At 41.0% G+C, this 21,301-nt stretch overlaps 1 protein-coding gene across 1 annotated transcript in view; it reads left to right on the forward strand.

The window, feature by feature from the left end:
* The first annotated feature begins 362 nt into the window (after positions 1–362).
* LOC142178322 (protein CONSERVED ONLY IN THE GREEN LINEAGE 160, chloroplastic-like) overlaps positions 363–21,301 on the forward strand; it is a 36,431-nt gene continuing 15,492 nt past the window's right edge. Inside the window, exon 1 of the mRNA XM_075247655.1 lies at positions 363–814. Within this exon, the coding sequence (XP_075103756.1) occupies positions 503–814 (312 nt within the window). The 5' untranslated portion in view covers positions 363–502. The remainder of the gene's footprint in view (positions 815–21,301) is intronic.

Here is a 21,301-nt window from a genome sequence, read left to right on the forward strand (position 1 = left end):
TTTCAATTACCACTTATATATCTGGCTATTTTTGAATTTCACCCGGATTATACAGGCTTCCCGTGATGAAGCCCAATTTATATGCATATAGCCAAATTTTAGTTAACAAATATCTCTATGCACCCCATAACCAAATAAAGATCCACTGTCAAGTGGGAAGAAAATGCTGCTTCATTTGCAAATGCAAAAAAAAGAGTAAATGTATTCCTTTTATGCCTCAAAATAAAGTCTACTTTTCTTAAAAAAATTAACATATTGCATTTTACAATAAGTTAGATAAAACCCATATTTACCTTTAACATATTACATTTTACAATAAAAGTTTACGCTAACCCATTTTTACCTCCATTATACAAGTCTCTTTTTTCACTACATTTTGTTCACTTCCTAGGAAATATCCAGTCAAACTTTTGCATGGCCAAAAAATACAAACAATGTTATCAACAGCACTAGGTCCACACAAGCACATCACTCATCATCCAAAAAAATTGAAGGAATTCAGATGGCAGTCCTAAACTACTGCTATCTCTCAGTGACCTCTGTAGCCACACCCATATCTCAAGATTCTGCAAATAATTCAACCCCATCTTCAATTCTAACACAGACCAAGGTTATTTTGCCCCAGCAGAAACCTGTGAAATTGTACAATGCTGCCCCACCCACTACAACTAAGCTCAGGAAGTATTGGGGTGAGGATGTGGATCCTCTCACCTCTGATGATTATATCTGGAACAAAGAATTTATGGGTCGTATGAAGAAGTATATTCAGGAGCCTCAACAACATGCCCCTTCTTCTCCCTCTGCTCCTGTAAAGGTACAATCTTTGACTAATTGGCTACTTCCGTCCCATTTTACGTGGCATAGTTTGTGAGCACGAAGTTTAATAAATAAGAAATAATTTTGAAATTTGTGGTCTAAAACTAAGTGATAAATATTTGTTGGAGTACAAAAGCATCTCTAGAAAGAGAAGCTTAAAATTAAATTATTTTTAAATATAGTGAAGGATGACGCGATAAACTAAGCACATTAATTTAGCGCGTAAATTATAAAACGAGAACTTACTTGTTCTTCGTCACGGAAGCGGAAGACAGGGGAACCACGACTGGAATCATCAGTCGGTGATGGTTGTCACGTTGTGTTGGAGCAACCCCAATTCCATAGTCTAAACCCTAATTTGATTGTGGGAGAAGATTAAGCGTAGAAAAATTACTGCAAAATGTTCTTTTAGAGTACACACTAAGTGTACTTATATAGGGAACATTAAGGTTAACTAATAACCATTGGGCCTTAGAGCACTGTAAGCACGTGATTTTTGCTTTACGAGCAATCACTCCAAAAGGAAAACAAAAATAAAAATAGTGACAAATGACCCCGCGATACAAATTCTTCATGACATGTATTGCTAGTCATTTGTGGGTCTGTCCATTTCGCATTTAATCATTATCAAACAAAATACAAAAAATATGTGTGTCATTAAAAGAAAATTCGAAATATATATATGTGCATCGTTCGATCTAGGTTGTGATTTAACTTACTTAAATATTTTTTGTGATAACTATGTGAAAATGTTACAGTGTGGTTGATTTTAATTTCACTATTTTATTTCATTTTTTTTGTTTGTTTAAAAGAAAAAAAAAAGAAAGCAAAAGAGTGAAGGAAAATCGGTTTGGGCCCAAAGAAATAAAACAAAGCAGGCCCAAACAGACACTCGAGTCCAATCCAAAACCGGCTGCCCAAGCAGCAATTCAAACGACGCCGTATAAGGGCGTTCGATCTGAGCCATCCGTCCAGGCCAATCTAACGGCTCAGGACCCCTTTCAACGACCCGTTTTCAAACCCGACCCAATAACCAGTCTGACCCAACCCCCACTTAAACCAAACGACCCCGTTTAACTACCAAACGACCCCGTCTCATTTCTCAGTATCAGATCTAAGCCGTTGAGATCATCTGATCTAACGGCTCAGATCCAATCAGCCTCCCCGTATATAAGCCTCCTATCATACCCCGCACCCCCTATACCAACCCCACCCTTCATCGTCCCCAAACCCAAACCTGAAACCCCCCGAACCCTAGCAGCCGCCCTAGTCTCCTTCGCCATTAAAGCCGGCGGCACGAACGCCGGTGACCACCTCCTGAACACCCTAAGACCCCCTCACTCTCCTGAACATGGATCTACTATCCATTTGCCTCGAATCACTTTCGTTCGTCTCGAATCTTCATTTGAAGATTTGAGTCGAACCCGGACCTATGCCAAGTTACCCCATCTTCATACCAGACACCCCCCTGACCTTCCTCGTGACCAAACCAAGCTTGGTTTGGTCCGAATCTACCCACAACTCCCTAAAAATCAGATCTGGAGATCCAAAACCTAGAACACTAATAGCCTTGGAATCCGGCCGGTCTTGACAAGGGTTTGAGGTCTAATAGACCTTAATCAAGGTGTTCTCATGTGAGAACACCCTGATTAAAGTTTGTTCGGCCTCAAGAGTTCGAAGTCGAGTCAGATTTGAGTCCGTTTTGATTTCAAACTTTTTCGGTAAGTTTCCTTTTCTCTTTGTTTGGTTCTGATTAAGTCATTAGCATGCTTTGTGGTAATTGTTTGTTATTTCCTGATAGTTTCTTAATTTCTTTCTTCTCTGTAAAGACCTTTTATTTGGTCGATTGTGTTCTGGGTATGATTTAAATGTATCCTATGATAAGCATGTCCGATTAGTATAGTCGTCGCATGAATAAACTTATATAGGTTCCCAGTAATTGAACACAAAATTGTCTGATGCCCTTTAGGTCCCTGAACGTATTGTTTATAAGAGCGACTGATTATTACCTGCTATAATTAGTATAGTCGACTCGATAAATGTCGTTGATTAGTTTCTATAACTAATGAGTCGAACGAGCTAATAATGTCGCATGACTAATTGAACGTCGCCACTAACTGAATGCCCCAGCATTGTTTAAAATGGTTGGTTTGCATTGTAAAAATGACTGAAAAGGTTCAGTCCAGGAAGTCTTAAATCTGAACTTTCATCAGTTCAAAAATGCCCTGAGGCTGCAATAGGCAGGGCAGTAATAATCAAGGTTAAGCAGGGGTATTCTGGGGTGTTAAAAGGGCAGAAAGATTAGTTTAAATGAGCTGACAAGTAGGGCACTGATTTAGGATTAAACTAATACCAATGGGGAGCAAGACATGAGAGTATGAGGCTTAAAATGAATAATAAAATGATGCCCATAACTCTTGATTAAACAAAAACCAGGCGCGGGGAATAAAGGGGCTGGCACCAAAAGATGCTTAGGCATGGGCTTTAAGGGGTATGGGCAGACTGCAAGTTGCAGATGAGGGCAGCTTAGCTGCACTTGGTCACTTTGGCTTATAAATAGGCCAGTGGAAAACTTAAAAAGGGGCTGGACTTTTAGTCTTCAGAAAAAAGAGAAAACAAAAAGGGGAAATTTTCAGAACACTTTAACCAATCACTGCCCAAAACTGCACGAGGAGCTAAATTGGTTGGGCTATTCTAGCCAAGCCAGTTATTCTAACTAGGGTCATTACTGTTCCATTAAGAGAAAGGCTGTGTGTTTCTGCTGCGATTGTTACTATACTGAGTTTTCTGTGTGTTGTGGTTCGAGTCTTAGTCTTCCTGATTGCTGGAACTGTATCAGGTATTAGCTGAGCTTTGTGGTTATTGGGTTTTTCTGTTGCTGTCACATTTGGTATCTTGGATTTTCTACTGGTTCATTACTCTTTTTCTGGGATTGTTTGTTTGGGCCTCGACCACCTGTGGTTTCTGTTGCTCTGGAAACTGTTGCTATTTGTCTGTTGGACTGTGGAAAGCATTTGTGGCTATTGGTTTGCTGTTGTTACTGTTTGGTTGTTGTTGCTGTGTTTACTGCATACTACCCAGCTGATCATTCCTTCCTTCTTTGTCCTCTATACCAGGTACACAATTACACTACCAATGTAACTCGAAAGTTTGAGCAATGAGTGTAAAAGAGAAGATCTGCAAATGTTGTTTATATACATGTACTGTTGTGTTAAATGTCATGTAATGTCTAATAGCTCATATTTTGGGATACTGAAGTTAGCTTACAAGCCTAGTTGATGTCAATATAGGGTATCGAATGATAATTGTATATGTATGCTGTTAGATAAAAGTGGTCTCAATGAATTAGGTTGCATCTCAGATTTAGTTTACTTTGCCATATATGCTGTAATGTAGTCCAAGCATGAAATTTGTACACTGTAAATTAAGTTCTTTCCTTTCCAATAAATTGCCATATATAACTCTTAAAACCATGTTTCAAGATAAAGAACACAAATTCAGGGCCTCAACCTCATGAAGGTCGAGCCCAGGTCGAAGACAGACCAGGCAGGCCCGCATCGAGCGAGCAGTGGCCCAGGTCTGGCCAACCGCGCGTGGGCTGGATTTGGGCCCATGATTATTTATTCGACTGACTGTGCACGCAGCCTCGTCCCGGATTTTAAGCATTTCCGAATTCTATTATAAATAACTTGCAAGCATTAATTAATTAGGACTATCTACTGCTTTCGATTGATAGAGACAAACACGACAAGAAACATAGTTGCTATAGGATATCTTTTTTTTAAAAAAAATAAGAACGAGATGAGCCTCGATGAAAACAAACAAAACGCGCAGATGCGGGGCCCTTGTTAAATGTATATTATTGAAGCATTTAGTTTCCAGGACGGGTTGCTTAGCAAATCTCACAACCCTCCTAAAATAACAACACGATAGTCTCTTTAGGATACGCTTTAATAAACCTTACCTTCTTAAACTCGGGTGTACATTTATGTGACCCAAATCCAAATCTCGACGGATTCGAAATGTATTTCTAATCACGGGTACATTGATTGTGACGTGATCCGAGAGGCATATCCATGACGTCGCGAATTCCTTTTAAAAGTAGAACGAGACGAGCCTCGTCAAATAAAAATATACACAGTTGCGGGGCCCTCTAACTGTATATACATTAAAACACTCAGAATTCGGGACAGGCCATTTAGCGAATTTTTCGGCCTTACCCAAAACAACAATACGCTAGTTGCTTTAGGCACGTCTTAATAATTTATTCTCCTTAATTCGGGTGCACATTTATGTGACCCAAATCCAAATCTCAACCGAGTCGAAATATGTCAACAACCATGGGTGCATTGATGTAACGTGGTTCGAGATATGTTTTCACGACGTTGCAATTCTTGATAAAATAACAGTAAATGACAAAAGCGGTTTAAAAAAGTTAAAATTTTGCACATAAGTTCACACTTGTATAAAATCAGATAATTAAGCCGAATATAACAGTTGAGCGACCGTGCTAGAACTACGGAACTCGGGAATGCCTAACACCTTCTCCCGGGTTAACAGAATTCCTTATCCGGATTTCTGGTACGCAGACTGTAATATGGAGTCATTATTTTCCTCGCTTCGGGATTAAAATTGGTGACTTGGGACACCCTAAATCTCCCAAGTGGCGACTCTGAAATAAATAAATAAATCCCGTTTCGATTGTCCTTTAATTGGAAAAACTCCCTCGTACCCTCACGGGTACGTAAAAAGGAGGTGTGACAAGCACCCCTTATGGATGGACCAAATATTTCCTCCCACTCACACATAATGGGAGTGCCCATCTAGCTTGAGAAACATATTCTCAACTCATCTCCTCAATCATTCATACAGGGAAGTAGACCATGTGTCACGACCTAGATTTCTAATCCTCGGGAATCGTGATGGTGCCTACTAATACGAGCTAGGCAAGCCAATTAATTGCACAATTTACCTTTTTACCCATTTTATATTCATTAACAATTTTGAATTAATAGCACTTGAATAGTGGAATTTAACATAAGCGGAAGAAAAACAACAAACTAGCTAAACATAAATATCTAGTACAACTGTTTGAGTCTCGACTAAAGGTGTTCAACGGGTGGGCCGGGTCGGGCCGCTATTTTTTGGACCCGTACGGGTTACGGTCCGGGCCGGTTCCGGGTTGGTTCTTAACGGGTTTAACGGGTTCGGGTTCATCCGGGTAAAAATTGAACCGTAAGGGTTACAGGTTGAGGGGGCCGGGCCGGGCCGGGTTTAGTGTATTTTTTAATATTTTTTGTATTTTGTATAACTATTGTAAGTTATATTAATACTTTGTATTAATTTAAAGATTACAAGTTATATTAATACAAAAGTAATAATATAAATTGCAAGTGCTACATTTATTTCAAAATTCAAAATTAAAGTTTGCATTTAAAAAGTAAATTAACAAAAAATAGTAAAACTAAATTTTCATGCATAATAAATTAACAATACTTCAAATTAATCTAACAAACTAAAACATTAAGCATAAATACGTCTAATAATATTAAAATAACACAAATTGTCTTAAAATCTTAAATACGAATTTCCGAATGACGCTCAAGACAATACTTTATATGCCTCCTTAAACTGCCTGTGCCAGACTCTGAACGAAAATTTAAGACTTGACCACAGTTCTTGCACTTTACTTTCTGACCTTCTTTTTTTTCTTCTACCACCTCAAAGTGTTTCAAAACATATGAGCGCACTCTAGAAGTACGAGACATAATTTAAATTGAATTGAGATTTGAGAATTGAGAATTTGAGATTGAGACTTGAAATCTTGAAAATTGGAGAATGAGAGAAATTGAGATTGAGAAATGAGAGTTGAGTAAAGAAATGAAGAAGAGGGAGGTGTATTTATAGTTTTAGAGAAGGTTAATTTTGTAAATTGAAAAAGGGTTAAAAATTTAAAAAAAAATAGGCTATTTGTGCAATATTTCCGTTGGCCAACGGACCAAAACATAGTCTGACCGTTGCCAACGGTCTGTGGGGCCCACCAGTTCAAAAAATTAAAAAAACATATAACCGTTTGAACCAGGCCGGTCCGGGCCGGTTAACCCGGTAATAGGTACTATTCACTCTACCGGGTTCAACCGGTTCCGGTTACCCGTTTGGGCCAACTAAACCGAGCCAACCCCCCCAAACCCTCCTACCCAGCCCCCTATTATCGGTCTGGGCCGGTTCCGGGTTCTACCGGTCTGGGTCGGTCCAGAACCGGTCCAACCCAGCCCGTTTAACACCTTTAGTCTCGACTACCCAGAATTGGTGTCACAGTTTCACAAACGGTCTAAGAATGCTACAAATAAAGGGTCTGAAGAAATAAATACAACACTGTCTCTAGAAATGCATGAAAGAAACAGGAATAATAGATAGAAGGAGACGCCAAGGCCTGCGGACACCTGCAGGACTACCTTGGGTCGCCTGATGATCAAGAATCAGCAATCTCATTGCGGTTCGAAGTCCACAACACTAGGGTCTGCACAAAAGAGTGCAGAGTGTAGTATCAGCACAACCGACCTCATGTGCTGGTAAGTGTCTAGCCTAACCTCGGCGAAGTAGTGACGAGGCTAGGACCAGACCACCAAATAAACTTGTGCAGTTAATATAGCGGAAAGTAAAGCAGGAATAAACAAGTAAAGATGGGAGAGGGAAACATGCTTCTGGGAATATCAGGTAAAAATAGAATATCAAGAAAATTGTAAAGGAACAAAAATCCAACCACTAACAAGAATAAGGAAAACAAAGGCAGATCACTCTTTCTTTTCACATCTTGTTGCAGGCGTGCAACCCGATCCCATTTCATGTATCTCGTGGCAGGCGTGTCACCCGCTCCCATTTTATTATATCTCATGGTAGATGTACCACTCGCTCCCATTTCATTATATCTCATGATAGGCATACCACCCGCTCCTATTTCAGTATATCTCGTGGTAGGCATACCACCCGCTCCTATTTCATTATATCTCGTGGTAGGCGTACCACCCACTCCCATTTCATTATATCTTGTGGTAGGCGTACCACCCGCTCCCATTTCAGTATATCTTGTGGTAGGCGTACCACCCGCTCCCATTTCATTATATCTTTGTTGCGGCGTGCAACCCGATCCACATATAATATTATTGCGGCATGCAACCCGATCCATATATAATATTGTTGCGGCGTGCAATCCGATCCATATATAATATTGTTGCGGCGTGCAACCCGATCCACATATAATATTTACAATTATAATGAGAGTCCCGACAAGAGATCAATAAGGTCTACACTGTCCCGACAAGGGATTCGACAGCATAAGCAATCACGTCCCAACAAGGGAGAAACAACTATAACCAAACTTGATACCACACCTAACTACCTCAACTATAACCAAACTCATCACCACACCTAACTACTTTAGCTATAACCAACCTCATTCTGACACCTAACTACCTCAACTATACCCATAATCCCTACCCAACACAAAGAATCCTCAATCTAAGCATCAGTAATATCAATTAAGAACACAATGCAAGGGAACCATAATTCAACAATAGCCCGACAAGGGGGAAACATAATAATCTCTTCTTTTTCTCACTCTTACTTGACAACTCGAGCCAATGCTCTAAAAGTTCAATTGTCACTTATACTTTCACAATTTCGCTATACAACTTGAGCCAATGCTCCGCAATATTCATAGGTCACAATTCTTTCCACAAACTTTATACAACAATTAGAAATCTTCACCAAGGCATGAATAATACAACAAAATCACAAAAATCACAATATAAGACTCACGGTCACGCTTGACACCAACGTATAGATACTCGTCACCATGCCTATATGTCGTACTCAACAAGAAGCAAATAGAAAATAGGACACAACTCCTAATCCCTCAAGCTAAGATTAAACCAAACACTTACCTCGATGCCATGAACACAATTCACGATTCAATTATAGCTTTACCCCTTGATTCCACCACCAATTCACTCGTATCTAGTCACAAGTTACTTAATTACATCAATAAATGCTAAATGAATCGATTTGAATGCATGAAAATGAGTTTTCTAAAGTTTTACCCAAAAAGTCAAAAATCGCCCCGGGCCCACATGGTCAAAACCCGAGGTTCGAACTAAAACACGATTACCCATTCCCCCACGAACCCAAGTATATAATTTGTTTTGAAATGGGACCTCAAATCGAGGTCCAAATCCCCAATTTTTGAGAAACCTAGGTTCTACACAAAACTCCAAATTTCCCCCATGAAAATCATTGATTTGAAGGTGAAATCATGTTAAAAGATGTTAAGAATTGAAGGAAGTTAGTTAAAAATGACTTACAATTGATTTGGCGAAGAAGAAATCCTTGAAAAATCGCCTAAGTGTGTTTATGTTTGAGAGAATATGAAAAATGGGTTTTAAAATCGGCTATGTATAAAAATTGCAGGTCTCAGATGTGGGAATTGCGAATAGGGGTTCGCAATTGCGAACCCCGACCTCTGCTGGCTTGGGAAATGTGAAAGAGGGTTCGCATTTGCGAACCCATCAGGAAAATGGGATCTTCGCATTTGCGAAAGGCATGTCGCATTTTCAACACATAGGTCGAATTTGCGACCATTGGCCCAAAGGGAAACTTCGCAATTGCGAAGAGGATCTCGCATTTGCGAGAGGGAGCTGGCCTGGGTTGGTTTTGCATTTGCGATCCAGCCTTCGCATTTGCGAGCCAGGCTTCGCATGTTGCAAATGCGAAGCCTGCAGGCCTGGGCATACCAGCAAATTTTTCTGCAATTTTCCAAGTTCCAAATGCACCCCGTGGCCTATCCAAAACTCACCCGAGCCTCGGGGCTCCCACCCAAATGTACACACAACCTCAAAAACATCCTACGAACTTATTTGTGTACTCAAATCACTAAAATAACATCATGAACATCGAATTACACCTCAAGATCAATGAAATTTTCCAAAACTTCTTTAAACATTAAATTTGCATTTAAGGTCCGAATCACGTCAAATGGATTCCGTTTCTTACCAAACTTCACAGAATTATCTTAAACCATATATAAGACATGTACCGGGTGCCAGAACCAAAATATGGCCCCGATACCAACATGTTCTAATCAAAATTCATTTCCAAACCTTATAAACAATTTCTTTCAAAAATTCATTTCACAGGCTTGGGACCTCGGAATTAGATTCCGGGTATACGCCCAAGTCCCATATTTTCATACGGACCGTCCGGGACCGTCAAATCACGGGTCTGGGTCCATTTACCCAAAATGTTGACCGAAGTCAAATTGATTCATTTTATACTAAAAAATTATCATTTTTCACATATTTTCACATTTAGGCTTTCCGGCTACGTGCCGAACTGTGCACACAAATCGAGGTGATGCTAAAGAGGTTTTTTTGGCCTCAGAACACAGAATTTCGTTTTAAAATAAGTGATGACCCGATGACCTTTTGACCCAAAAGGTCATCACACCGTGCGACCAACATAATGTGAGAGCTAAGTGTTATACATCTGTTAGGAGTATATAGCCTCTCGTCGAGCGCAAACCTGCAAGTAGATCATAAAGTATGCAGTACCTTAGATCATATATGTTTGGTATTACAATGAAACTTTAGGTCCTTGGTGGAGGATAGACTAATAATGGTTCAGTATTTTCAGTGATATCCAACAAGTGATCCAAGAACTTTTTCAACCAAACAGCTTCTTGTGCTGCTGATGTGAGAGCCACGTATTCGGCTTCCATCATACATAGTGATACATATGATTGTTTCTTACTACTCCATGATATGGCCCCATCATTGAGTAAGAAAACATATCTTGAGGTAGACTTCCTCTCGTCTAGATCTCCTCAATGATCAACATCACTGTATCCAACTAATTGCAGATCCTTTCTACCTTGATAACAAAGGGCATAATCAGCAGTTCCCTTCAGATATCTCATGATCCTCTTTACAGCTTGCCAATGTGCTAAACCTGGGTCGGTTTGATATCTACTTACCAAGCCAACTGCTTGACAGATATCAGGTCTAGTGCACACCATAATGTACATTAGACTTCCGACTACACTCCTATAAGGAACTCGGCTCATTCTTTCTGTCTCTTTAGGAGTCTTAGAACACATCTAACTTCTCAAGGTATGGCCTTTACTGATATGAGTTTCAACTGGGCTACTATTTTGCATATTGAATCGTTCAAGAACTTTTCTAATGTAATTCTCTTGTGAGAGATACAATAGTTTCTTTGGACGATCTCTTGAAATCTTAACTCTAAGAATATATGCAGCTTCACCCATATCTTTCATCTCAAATTGAGATGACAACCATGACTTTATCTCGGATATAAACTCCTTATCATTTCTAGCTATAAGTATGTCATCTACATACAATGTTAAAATCACAAGCTTATTTATTGATCTCTTGGTATAAATGCAATGGTCTTCATCCATCATGGTAAAACCATTGGATACAAGAACATTCTAAAAGCGTATATACCACTGATTTGAAGAATGTTTGAGGCCATAAATAGACTTCAAAAGTCTACAAACCTTTTGTTCGTGACCCTTTTCAATGAAACACTCGGGTTGTTCCATATAAATTTCTTCATGTAGTTCTCCATTGAGAAAGGCAGTCTTTACATCCATATGATGTAATTCAAGGTCCAAGCTTGCAACAATAGCTAAAACCAGGCGAACTAAGGTAAATCGTACAGCAGGCGAGAAAGTCTCTTCGTAGTTTATTCCTTTCTGCTGTGTGTATCCTTTCGCCACCAGTAGAGCCTTATATCTCTCAACTGTGCCATCAACCTTGAGCTTAATTTTGAGAACCCATTTGCTCCCAATTGCTTTGCATCCTTGAGGGAGGTCAACTAGTTCCCAAACTTTGTTGACTGTCTTAGACTCCAATTCATCTTCCATTGCTTTTGTCCATTTATCCTTAGAAGGGCATGAGAGAACCTCTTTTACATTTTTAGGCTCGTTTTCTTCTTGTAAGAGCATCATAAATAGCTTGCCGCCTTCAATATCAAATCGTTGACGGGGAATCATTTTACAATAGCCACGTCTTATTTGTGATTCATCATTATTCCCATTTGGATCAATGTTGCTCCCACTTGGAACAAGATTTGTGACCATCTCACTCCCACTTGGAACAAGATCCATTTGGTGACTTCCACTAAATGTAGAAGGATTACTTTCATTCGCATCTGATGATGAAGGAAGTCTTTGATGAGAAACTAATTCATCATATGCTAAAATTCTCCCACTAGAATGAAGTGATCCTTGTACTTCTTGATCCATTATCTCAAATAAGGTTAGGTCTTTCCCTACCTCTCCCTTCTTAGGAAATTCATCCTTTAAGAATGTGACATCTCATGATTCAAACTCAGTTACACTCCCACTGTCTTGCTGACCTATAAACACATAACCCTTTAAGGTTTTAGAGTATCTTATAAAGATACTTTTCTTTCTCCTCGGACCCAACTTGCCATATTTGTGAGAGCAATCATGTGTATAGGCAACACAACCCCAAGGTCTTAATACACTCATGTTAGGTTGTCTTCCAGTCCATAACTCATATGGAGTAGTAGTAACTGATTTTGTAGGCACTCGGTTAAGTACAAAAGTGGCAGTAAGCAACGCATCACCCCAGTAACTAATTGAGAGGTTAGCTTATTCCATCATTGACCTAACCATTTCTAGGAGTGTTCTGTTTCTTCTCTCCGCAACACCATTTTGTTGTGGAGTATTTGGGATAGTCAACTGATGAAATATTCCCTTTTCATCACATAAATTATTAAACTGAGTTGATAAATATTCACGACCATGATCAGTTAGAAGAGCTTTTATCTTCTTGTCTAATTGATTTTCCACTAAGCTCTTGCTTCTGATTTGTGGGAAATTAAATAGACATAACTTAAACCGGTAAAGTCATCAATAAATGTGATGAAATAACTTGATCCATGCCTAGCCCTAACATTCATAGGCCCACAGATGTCTGAATGGACTAATTGCAAAGGATATTCAGCTTTAGTCGCCTGACCAAAAGGTTTTCTTGCAGATTTTCCAGCTAAACAGTTTTCACAAGTGGACAATTCCACATGTTCAATGTTGGAAAGCAAACGCTGTTTTGCTAACCTTTGCATTCTTTATTGGCCAATATGACCAAGTCTAGCATGTCATATGTTTACATCACTATCATATTTATATGAAGAAACAAACATTGAAAAACTAGCATTATTATTAAATGAATCATAATCCAAATCCATAATAATTAAACCTTCGGTCACATGACCAAAACCAAATAAAGTTGAACCAAAATTCAACATGGCAGAATTTCCATGACAAAACAAGTCAAATCTTAGCTTAAGCAAAACTGAAACTGAAATAACATTCCGGCGAATTGTTGGTGCAAAGAGAACATCATGTAGTATTAGGTCTCGACCACCATGCAAGACTAACTTGCATGTACCGATCCCTTCAACAGCAACTTTATTGTTGTTGCCCACATATATCCACTTTGCTCCACGTGGAACTCGCCAAAATTCAACAAAGGCACTGCGTTCTCAAGCTATGTGGTTCGTTGCTCCTGAGTCTATAATCCACAAAGGATTAGATTCAGTAAGAAAAACAGAACTGTAAATACAAAGTTCACTACTTCGAGCATCGTGAAATACCTTTCAAGGAGACTCAGAGCAATCTCTGGCATAGTGACTCATCTTGTCACAATTATAGCATTTCACTTTACCAACTTTGACACGTTTGGGACGTCTGTTCTTACCTTTTTCAGTCTTTGCTCTTTTAGCAGGCTGAGCTGGCTGAGCTTGAGGTGGCCTTTTGTTCTTTCCCCAATTCCTTTTTCTTTGAATCATTCTTGGTTTTGGAGGTTGTTGCCATGTGCAACTCAGCTATTGGCTTTGCAGCCTCAAGTCGTTCCTCATCTAACTCAAGGTGTCTCAGGACATATTCCAGAGTTGTGATTCGCTCATTATGGGTCAAATGCATTTTCATATGATCCTAAGAACTAGGTAAAGAACGTATGATAGCTTGGATTTGTTGTTCATCAGTCAACACATGACCAACATCTTTCAACTCCCCGATCATATTTGTCATTTGGCTCAGATGTGCCTTGCAGTGGAGCATGTACCAAACCTTTTTCTCAAAGCATTCCAAAGATCCATAGCTCTTTGGTGATCCTTAAACTCCTTTAGAATGTCATCATCTAAGGTGTTTGTGATGACCCAAGAGGTTATCACTTGTTTTTAAAAGGAATTCTACGTTTTGAGGCTTTAAAAACCTCTTTTAGCATCACCTTAATTTGCGTGCACAGTCCGGGCACGTAGACGGAAAGCCTATATGTGAAAATCTATGAAAAATGATAAATTTTTACTATAAAATAAATTAAACTTCGATCAATGTTTTGGGTAAATGGACCCGGACCCGTAATTTGACGGTCCCAGAGAGTACGTAGGAAAATATAGGACTTGGGCGTATGCGCGGAATCGAATTCTGAGGTCCCAAGCCCGAGAAATGAATTTTTAAAGAAAATTATTTTCTGAAATTGTTTAAAGGGTTTGGAAATGAATTTTGATTATAACATGTTGGTATCGGGCCCGTATTTTGGTTCCGGCGCCTGGTACAAGTCTTATATGTGATTTAAGATAATTCTATAAAGTTTGGTAAGAAACGGAATTCATTTGACGTGATTCGGACCTTAAATGCAAATTTGATGTTTAAAGAGGTCTTGAGAAATTTCATTGATTTTGAGGTCTAATTCATAGTTGTTGATGGTATTTTAGTGATTTTAATGCACGAGCGAGTCCGTATGATCTTTTTAGGGTGGTGTGCATATTTGGTTTGGAGCCCCGAGAGCTTGGGTGAGTTTTGGATAGGCCGCAGGGTGAAATTTTGGAATTAAGGAATTGCAGGCCTGCAGGCTTCGCATTTCTCAACCTCCCTTCGCAATTCCAGTTCGCATTTCCCAACCTCCCTTCGCAATTCCCAGTTTGCATTTTCCAAACTCCCTTCGCAATTCCCAGTTCGTATTTCCCAACTTCCCTTCGCAATTCCCAAGCCAGTAGAGGTCGGGGTTTGCAATTGCGAACCCCTGTTCGCAATTTCCACATCTGAGACCTGCAACTTTTATACTTAGACAAATTTTAACCCATTTTTCATATCCTCTCAAAACATAAACACACTAGGGCAATTTTTCAAAGGCTTCTTCTTCTCTAAATCAATTGTAAGTCATTTTTAACTAGTTTTCTTCAATCTTTAACATCTTTTAACATGATTTCAACTTAAAATCAATAATTTTCATGGGGGAAATTGGGTGTTAAGGGTAGACCTAGGTATTTCAAAAATTGGAGATTTGGACCTTGATTTGAGGTCCGATTTCAAAACAAATCATATATTTGGGTTCGTGGGGGAATGGGTAATTGGGTTTTGGTTTGAACCTCAGGTTTTGACCATATATTTGACCAAAAAACAAATCATATATTTGGGCTCGGGGGCGATTTTTAACTTTTTGGGTAAAACTTTAGAAAACTCATTTTCATGCATTGGTGTTGATTCATTTAGCGTTTATTGATGTAATTAAGTAACTTGTGACTAGATACAAGCGAATTGGTGGTGGAATCAAGGGGTAAAGCTATAGTTAAATCGTGAATTATGTTCGCGGCATCGAGGTAAATGTTTGGTCTAACCTTAGCTTGAGGGATTAGGAGTTGTGTCTTATTTGCTACATGTTAATTGTGGAGTACGACGTATAGGCATGGTGACGAGTATCTATACGTTGGTGTCAAGCATGCCTATGAATCTTGTATTATAATTGTTATGACTCTGTTGTGGTTTACTGCGCTTCATATGTTATCATCACCATTGTTCCCTTGCCGGGATGTTTGTTTGATATTATTGTTCCCTTGCCGGGATGTTTGTTTTGATAGTATTGTTCCCTTGCCGGGATGTTGTTGAAATATCATTGTTCCCTTGCCGGGAAGTTGTTATATTGCTATTGTTCCCTTGCCGGAATTCCCTGTGATTATTGTTGGCTTGTAACTTGGAGCGGGTGGTACGCCTACCACAAGAATATTGAAATGGCAGCGGGTGGTACCGCCTACCACAAGATATAATAAAATGGGAGCGGGTGGTACGCCTACCACGAGATAAATGAAATAGAAGTGGGTGGCATGCCTGCCATGAGATACATTAAAAGGGAGCGGGTGGCATGCCTGCCACGAGATACAGAAAAAGGGATCGGGTTGCACGCCTGCAACAAGATGTGAAAAGAAAGTGAAATCTGCCTTTGTTTTCCTTATTCTTGTTAGTGGTTGGATTTTGATTCCTTTATAGTTCTCTCGATATTCTGTTTTACCTGTTATTTCCCGAAGCATGTATCCCCCTGCCATTTTTACTTTTTTATTTTTGCTGTATATTATATAACTGCACAGGTTTATTTGGTGGTCTGGTCTTAGCCTCGTCACTACTTTGCCGAGGTTAGGCTAGACACTTACCAGCACATGGGGTCGGTTGTGCTGATACTACACTCTGCACTATGTGTAGATATCGGAGCAGCTCTTGGACCGTAGTTGGAGGCTACCTTCAATCCACGCGGAGATCCAAGGTAGACCTGCAGGCATCCGCAGGCCCTGGCATCTCCTCTTTCGTTTATTTCTTGTTTCATCTTTTCGCTTCAGAAACAGTGTATTGATAGTTTCTTCAGACTTTCTATGTAGCAAATCTTAGACCGTCTGTGACATTGTGACACCGGGTTTTGGGTGATTAAGGCTTGAGTAATTGTAATAGACATAGATTTCAGATATTTTATTGTTGTCTTCCGCTTAAATTTACATTTTCGTTGTTATCATGTTATCGGCTTATATTTGTTAAAAAGAAATAATTGAATAATGAAGTAATTAGTTTAAAGGATTGGCTTGCCTAGCTCACATTAGTAGGCGCCTTCACGACTCTCGAGGGTGGAAAATCCGGGTCGTGACAAGTTAGTATCAGAGCTCTAGGTTACATGGGTCTCACAGTTCACAGAAAAGCTTAGTAGAGTCTGAGGGATCGGTACAGAGATGTTTATATTTATCCCCCAGAGGCTACAGAGTTAGGAAAACTTTACATTTATTCTTTCCTATCGTGCGGTTTGGTTTCTCAATGCTAATTGAATTTCTACTCTGTTCTTTCACAGATGGCGAGAACGCGCGCTTCCTCATCTACTGAACAACAGCCCGAGCCCCCAGCAGCAGCTCCCACAAGGAACAAAGGGCGAGGCCGAGGCCGTGCTAGAGGCCGAGGTATGGGTAGAGCTTAGCCTAGAGCAGCAGCACCAGCGGCGGAGCCTCAGGTTGATTTTGATGATGAGGTTCTGGCCCCAGCAGTTTCGGTGGGCCCAACTTAGGTCCCAGAGGGGTTTATTGCTACCCCAGTACTCTAGGATGCTCTGGTCCGTCTAGTGGGCCTTATGAAGAGTGTTACCTAGGCAGGTTTGCTTCCTATAGCACCAGCCGTCTTTCAGGCTGGAGAAGGGGCCCAGACCCCTGCTACTCGCACTTCGGAGCAGGTAGCTCCCCAGTTCCAGACTCTAGTAGTTCAGCCTGTTGGAGCAGTTCAGCCGGGTGTGGTAACACAAACCGGTGATGGAGTAGCTATGTCTGCCGATGTTTTGTGGAGGTTGAATAGGTTCACCAAGCTCTTCACTACTACTTTCAGCGGTGCATCTACTGAGGATCCCCAGGATTATCTAGACAGTTGTCACGAGGTTCTCGGGAATATGGGGATAGTTGAGACCAATGGGGTCGATTTTTCCACTTTTCGCTTGTCTGGATCCGCCAAGACTTGGTGGAGGGATTTTTGTTTGGCTAGACCAGCCGGATTACCGGCATTGACTTGGGAGCAGTTTACTCAGCTATTTCTAGAGAAGTTTCTCCCCATCACTCAGAGAGAGACCTATTGGAGGCAATTTGAGCGTCTCCAGCAAGGTTCTATGACTATTACTCAGTACGATATCAGATTCATCGACTTGGCTCGTCATGCTCTTATCATACTTCCCACTGTGAGAGAGACTGAGGAGGTTCATTGAGGGACTCGTCTAGCCCGCTCAGTTAGCTAGAGGTGGAGGTAGAGGTATTAGAGGTGGAAGTAGAGATGCTAGAGGTGGAGGTAAAGGTATTAGAGGTGGAGGTGCATGTATTGTTCTGGTTTGTGGTAGAGAAGCTTCGGTTTTATTTTGCACCGTACCTGGTCATGCCTAGTGATTCTTTGAGTGATCCTGTTTATGTGTCTACACCAGTGGGTGATTCTATTGTGGTAGATTGAGTCCATCGTGCATGTATAGTTGTGATTGGAGGTCTTAAGACTCGTGTATATTTGCTTCTTCTAGACATGGTTGATTTGATGTCATATAGGGAATAGACCGGTTATTACCTTACCACGCTATCTTGGAATGTCATGCCAAGACTGTGATCTCAGCCTTGCCGGGTTTACCTCGTTTAGAGTGGAGAGGGACTCCTGGTCATTCTACCCGTAGTGTTATTTCTTATGTGAAGGCTTGGTGTATAGTCGAGAAGGGGTGTTTGGCCTATTTGGCATATGTACGTGATTCTAGTGCTGAGATTCCTTCTATTGATTCTGTGCCCATTGTGTGTGAGTTTCCTGAGGTTTTCCCTTCAAACCTGCCGGGTATGCCACCTGACAGGGATATTGACTTTTGCATTGATTTGGCTCCGGGCACTCAGCCTATTTCTATCCCGTCGTATCGTATGGCCCTGCCTGAGATGAAAGAGTTGAAGAAGCAATTTTAAGACTTGCTTAAGAAGGGTTTCATTAGGCCGAGTGTTTCTCCTTGGGGTGCGCCGGTGTTTTTTGTTAAGAAGAAAGACGGATCGATGAGAATGTGTATTGATTGCCGGTAGTTGAACAAGGTTACAATCAAGAATAAGTATCCATTGCCGAGGATTGATGACTTGTTTGATCAGCTTCAAGGTGCCAAGCTATTTTCGAAGATTGACTTGAGATTTGACTACCATCAGTTGAGGATTAGGGAATTCGATGTCTCTAAGACAGCTTTCCGCACTCGGTACGGGCATTATGAGTTCTTGGTGATGTCATTCGGGTTGACAAATGCCCCAGTAGCTTTTATGGATTTGATGAGCCGAGTGTTCAGGCCTTATTTGGATTCATTCGTGATAGTCTTCATTGATGATATTTTGATCTATTCCGGCAGCCGGGAGGAGCACGAGAAGCATCTTAGAGTGATTCTTCAAACCTTGAGGGATAGTCAGTTATATTCTAAGTTCTCGAAGTGTGAGTTCTAGTTGAGTTCAGTTGCATTTCTGGGTCATGTTGTATCAGCAGAGGGTATTCAGGTTGATCCGAAGAAGATTGAGGCAGTCAAGAACTATCCTAGACCAGCATCAGCTACAGAGATTCGGAGTTTCTTGGGATTGGCAGGCTACTATCGTCAGTTTGTGGAGGGGTTTTCATCGCAGCCCCGATGACTAGGTTGACCCAGAAGGGTGCCCAGTTCAAATGGTCAGACGAGTGTGAGGTGAGCTTTCAGAAGCTCAAGACAGCTTTGACTATGACACCGGTGTTGGTTCTGCCCACAGGTTCAGGGCCTTATACAGTTTATTGTGATGCATCTCGTATTGGGCTTGGTGCAGTATTAATGCAGGATGGCAAGGTCATTGCCTCTGCTTCGTTGTAGTTGAAGATTCATGAGAAGAACTATCCGATTCATGATTTGGAGTTGGCAGCCATTGTTCACACATTGAAAATTTGGAGGCATTATCTGTATGGTGTGGCATGTGAGGTGTTCATGGATCACAAGAGTCTTCAGTATTTGTTCAAGCAAAAGGAGTTGAACTTGAGGCAGAGGAGGTGGTTGGAGTTTTTGAAGTATTATGATATCACCATCTTATATCATCCGGGAAAGGCTAATGTGGTGGCCGATGCCTTGAGTAGAAAGTCAGCCAGTATGGGCAGTCTTGCTTATATTCCAGTCGGTGAGAGGCCGCTTGCTTTGGATGTTCAGGCTTTGGCCAATCAGTTCGTGAGGTTGGATGTTTCTGAGCCCAGTCGGGTGTTGGCTTGCATGGTCGCTCGTTCTTCTTTATTGGAGCGTATCTATGATCGGCAGTATGATGATCCCCATTTGTGTGTCTTTAGAGACACGGTGTAGCACAGAGGTGCCAAGAAGGTTACCTTAGGTGATGATGGAGTTTTGAGATTGTAGGGTCGAGTTTGTGTGCCTAATGTGGATGGGCTTCGAGAGTTGATTTTAGAAGAGGCCTATAGCTCCCGGTACTCTGTTCATCCGAGCACCGTGAAGATGTATCAAGATTTATTAATGGCAGAGAATGAAGAAAGATATCGTTGCATATGTGGCTCAGTGTTTGAATTGTCAGCAGGTTAAGTACGAGCATCAGAGGCCCAGTGGTTCATTTCAGAAGATTGAGATTCCTGAGTAGAAGTAGGAGCGTATCACTATGGACTTCGTTTTTGGTCTCCCACGGACTCAGAGGAAGTTCGATGCAGTGTGGGTTATTGTTAATAGGCTGACCAAGTCAGCGCATTTCATTCCTGTGGCAGTCTCCTATTCTTTCGAGAGGTTAACTAAGATCTATATCCGGGAGATTGTTCGTCTTCATGGTGTGCTCGAGTTTATCATCTCGGATCGAGGTACACAGTTTACCTCCCATTTCTGGAGAGCAGTTCAGTGAGAGTTGGGCACGCGGGTTGAGTTGAGCACAACATTTCATCCTCAAACGGATGGGTAGTCCGAGCGGACTATTCAGATTTTGGAGGATATGCTCCGAGCTTGTGTCATTGACTTTGGAGGCTCGTGGGATCAGTTTTTGCCTTTTGCAGAGTTTGCCTACAACAATAGCTACCAGTCGAGTATTCAGATAGCTCCTTATGAGGCTTTGTATGGTAGGCGGTGTCAGTCTCTGGTTGGATGGTTTGAGCCAGGAGAGGCTCGGTTATTGGGTACGGATCTGGTTCAGGATGCCTTGGACAAGGTCAGGATCATTCAGGATAGGCTTCATACAGCTCAGTCCAGGCAAAAAAGTTATGCCGACCGCAAGGTTCGTGATTTGGCATTCATGGTCGGTGAGTGGGTATTGCTTTGAGTGTCGCCTATGAAGGGCGTGATGAGATTTGGGAAGAAGGGCAAGCTTAGCCATAGGTTTATTGGCCCGTTTGAGATTCTTGATCGAGTAAGAAAGGTGGCTTATAGACTTACGTTGCCGCCGAGCTTATCAGCCGTGCATCCAGTGTTTCATGTATCCATGCTTCGGAAATATCACGGCGATCCATCTCATGTGTTAGATTTCAGCACTATCCAGTTGGACACGGACTTGTCTTGTGAGGAGGAGCCGGTAGCTATTCTAGACCGGCAGGTTCGTCAGTTGAGATCGAAGAGTTTTTATTCTGTTCGTGTTCAGTGGAGAGGTCAGCCTC

This window comes from Nicotiana tabacum, chromosome 3, assembly GCF_000715075.1.
Source record: "Nicotiana tabacum cultivar K326 chromosome 3, ASM71507v2, whole genome shotgun sequence".
NCBI classification, from domain to species: domain Eukaryota; kingdom Viridiplantae; phylum Streptophyta; class Magnoliopsida; order Solanales; family Solanaceae; genus Nicotiana; species Nicotiana tabacum.